General features: G+C 37.0%; 1 protein-coding gene across 1 annotated transcript in view; it reads left to right on the top strand.

Moving 5' to 3' along the window:
* klhdc3 (kelch domain containing 3) overlaps positions 1–3,256 on the top strand; it is a gene marked incomplete in the record, with an annotated part of 44,806 nt that overhangs the window by 6,816 nt on the left and 34,734 nt on the right. The window contains 3 exon segments of the mRNA XM_014005895.1: positions 1,040–1,216; positions 1,337–1,452; positions 1,540–1,611. Of these exon segments, the coding sequence (XP_013861349.1) occupies positions 1,040–1,216; positions 1,337–1,452; positions 1,540–1,611 (365 nt within the window).

Genomic DNA, 3,256 nt, shown 5'->3' with positions numbered 1-3,256 from the left:
ATATTTTTCTGGTGTAAATCTGCTGTTTTACATGGTTGTTGAATGAAATTAACATAATTATTAATTCATTGTAAAAACATGACAGATAAAATATAAAAATAAAAACATGATAAAAAATGTTGATGGAGACACGGCTTGAGAGCAGTCAGGCAGAGCGGGGCACGACCATTTAATGCTTTAAAAACAAATAAAAAGACTAAAATGATATGAAATCAGTCCAAACCAYCAGACTTAAATTGTTCTCATGTAAAAACAGTAAAAGATAAAAAGATGTCAGTTCAGACACGTAAAGTCCTGCTTCCTGTGAGTCATTAAATCTTTAAATGATGCTTGTCAGGTTTAGAGCTTGGTTTTAAAGCTCATAAATTCTTTTCTTGCCATTTTTTGCTCATTTTATCTTCGTCTTGAGGTAAAACCCTCCTGTTTTGTTTCAAAGCTGCGTGACGATGCTACATTTAAAGGGCCAATATTATGTGTTTCTCAGGCATACATTTAAATACTATACCATAATAAAGTATCTATGTCACCTTTAGCTGTTATTAAAATGTTGTTTTTATGTTAAAATAGAAAATAAACATATCTTCTCATCACTTCCTCTTCTAAACGCCTTGAAATTGGCCTCTGTCTCTTTAAGAACCTCCTTTGTTTCTGTCTCGCCCATTTCCTTGGGGGGGGGGGGGTGCCATGATGCAGTTTACTAGGCAACTGAAAATACATTTTCTCAAATGTATTTTTAATCTGAAAAGAGCTTCACTGAGTGAGAAGTACTGTTGAGAGCTCAGCAGACAGTTAAGTTTCACTTTCACTTTCACCTGAGAAATAGTGGTCCCCACCTGTCGTTTTGCTCCTCGGCTTCTCAAACATGCATGAATGAGTCAGAGCCAGGTTTTGGACATGTTTTTATGAGAGTATAACATTATAACATGATATAAAACTCAAAAAAGTTGATTTTACATGATATTGCCCCTAAAACAACAGTCAGGCTGCTTCAGCTCTCACCCCCCCCCCCTCCCTCTGACCACCTCATTTCGCCCTCCAGTGTCGCTGCGCTGGATGAAGTTGCCTCCGGTGAGGACGGGAGGACAGGAGCGCGCCCGCGAGGTGCCGTACATGCGCTACGGCCACACGGCTGTGCTGCTGGATGACACCATCTACCTGTGGGGCGGGCGCAACGACACGGAGGGCGCCTGCAACGTGCTGTACGCCTTCGACGTCAGTAAGTGGAGCTTCGACCGAGGACGTGTCCTCCCGGCTGCAGCGAGGACTATGAGAGGAAACCGTGTCGTCTGAGCGCCAACGCCTGCGTCTGTGATGGTTTTATGTTTGTGTGTCGCAGATACCCACCGCTGGTACACCCCCAAGATTTCAGGGGCGGTTCCTGGAGCGCGGGACGGCCACTCCGCCTGTGTCTTAGGCAAGGCCATGTATATATTCGGAGGATACGAGCAGCTGGTGAGTCTTCATCACTCTTCACCGTGCTTCTCACCAGAACAGTGACRTTTGATTTAATTCTGTTTCTTTTTTCCACCGTGTCTCCAGGCCGACTGCTTCTCCAACGACATCCACAAGCTGGACACCACCACCATGGTGTGGACCCTAATAAATGCCAGAGTGAGTTGAAATAACCAGTTATTTTTAGAAAATGTCCCGGCATTTACGGCTCAAAAAATATTTAAATATAGGCTGAAAGCAATCCTTCCAAGAGATACAAAGATAGAGCTGGCAGCAGGTTCAGTTGCTTTTAAAGCTCTGTGGGATATTAACAAAACAACAATACAAATCATGTTTTATGTCTGTTGGTTCAGACAGAAGACAACAGTCATCTAATATTGTTCTGTTTTCAGACTTTTAAAACAAACACCAGACTGGAAAACAGAAAAAATGTTCATTTTATTATCATTATTTTAACTCAAAGCTTTGAAAAGCATTTATAATTCAGTTTTTACGAAATTCTAGATGCATAAACACTGTTGTTCGTCAATGTGGGCGGAGTCAAAGGTCTCAACCATCTGTAGCAGATCGAGTTTCATATATATATATATATATATATATATATATATATTTAAAGGAGCTGGATTTTAAATCTATAAATAATTATTATTAAATTCTGTCCTTAAACAAAGAGCAGCACCTTAATTATTTAGATTTTTTTACTTTCTGCAGTTAGTGTTGACCTCCACTAGGAGGTGCTGTTTGTCTGATGCTCATCTATTTGTGGAAGATGGAAACTGTGGAGGACCAAAACTGTCATAATTAGAATTAAAAACAGTAATATATAAATACCATACCAGCTTTATTTATAGAGCACCTTAAACAGTCACAGGACCAAAGTTCTGTACACATAATAAAATATKTATTTACTCGTACTTAGGGAAGTGTACCTTTTTGACATTTGAATCAATTCGGTACCAATATCTGGCACCGGTACTCAACAGTACCCGATTTCAGTACTTGGTGTGTTGTTGTTTTTTTAATAATAAACTTAAATTTTTTTATTTAACATATTTATTTCTCAATATATAAAATTTAACAAATATCAAGACAACATCCAACTCTTTTGTATTGTAACATCAGTTGTGTAACTTATTAAAAAAGTATCGAATTCGGTAACCATCCCTACTCATACAATCAGTAAAATTAAATAAAAACATTAAAAATCCACACTACAATTAAATGGATGGATGGATAAATAAATAAATAAATAAATACACTTAAAATGCACCAAATAAAATAATAACTTCACCTCATGTTTTTTAGATTAACATTCATATTTATTTTGCCCACTTAGTTCCAATAAATTAATTTTAATAAATTAATAAAATTATTATTTTAGCACATAATTTTACTGTTTTAAAAACTATACATTTTTTGTTACTGTAAAACAAAGGCAAGGAGGAAAACACTTTCCTGTGCCTTTGTTTTTAACTAAACTGAGGCACAGTAGATCTGCGCCTGAATCCTGCTCCTTCCTGTCTGTTGACCAATAGGAGAGGAGCTGAAGCAAGAAGCCCCGCCCACCCTATCTGCATAATGAGGCAGAAATGCATAAGGTAAAATAAAACCAGGAGACCGAGAAATGTTAAAGCAACACATGGAAATAGACTTGAGAAAATTTATAAAAAATAAATATTAAATATTGACAAAAAATATAAAGACGTACAAGAAAAAAAAGATATATATTTTTAAAAACAGTAAAATTATGTGCTAAAATATATAAATTATAAGAAGCCCCGCCCACCCTATCTGCATAATGAGG

The sequence above is a fragment of the Austrofundulus limnaeus genome, unplaced genomic scaffold, assembly GCF_001266775.1.
Source record: "Austrofundulus limnaeus strain Quisiro unplaced genomic scaffold, Austrofundulus_limnaeus-1.0 Scaffold33, whole genome shotgun sequence".
In the NCBI taxonomy this organism is placed as follows: domain Eukaryota; kingdom Metazoa; phylum Chordata; class Actinopteri; order Cyprinodontiformes; family Rivulidae; genus Austrofundulus; species Austrofundulus limnaeus.
The sequence above is the reverse complement of the archived record's forward strand: the minus strand, read 5'-3'. Positions and strand labels throughout refer to the sequence as shown.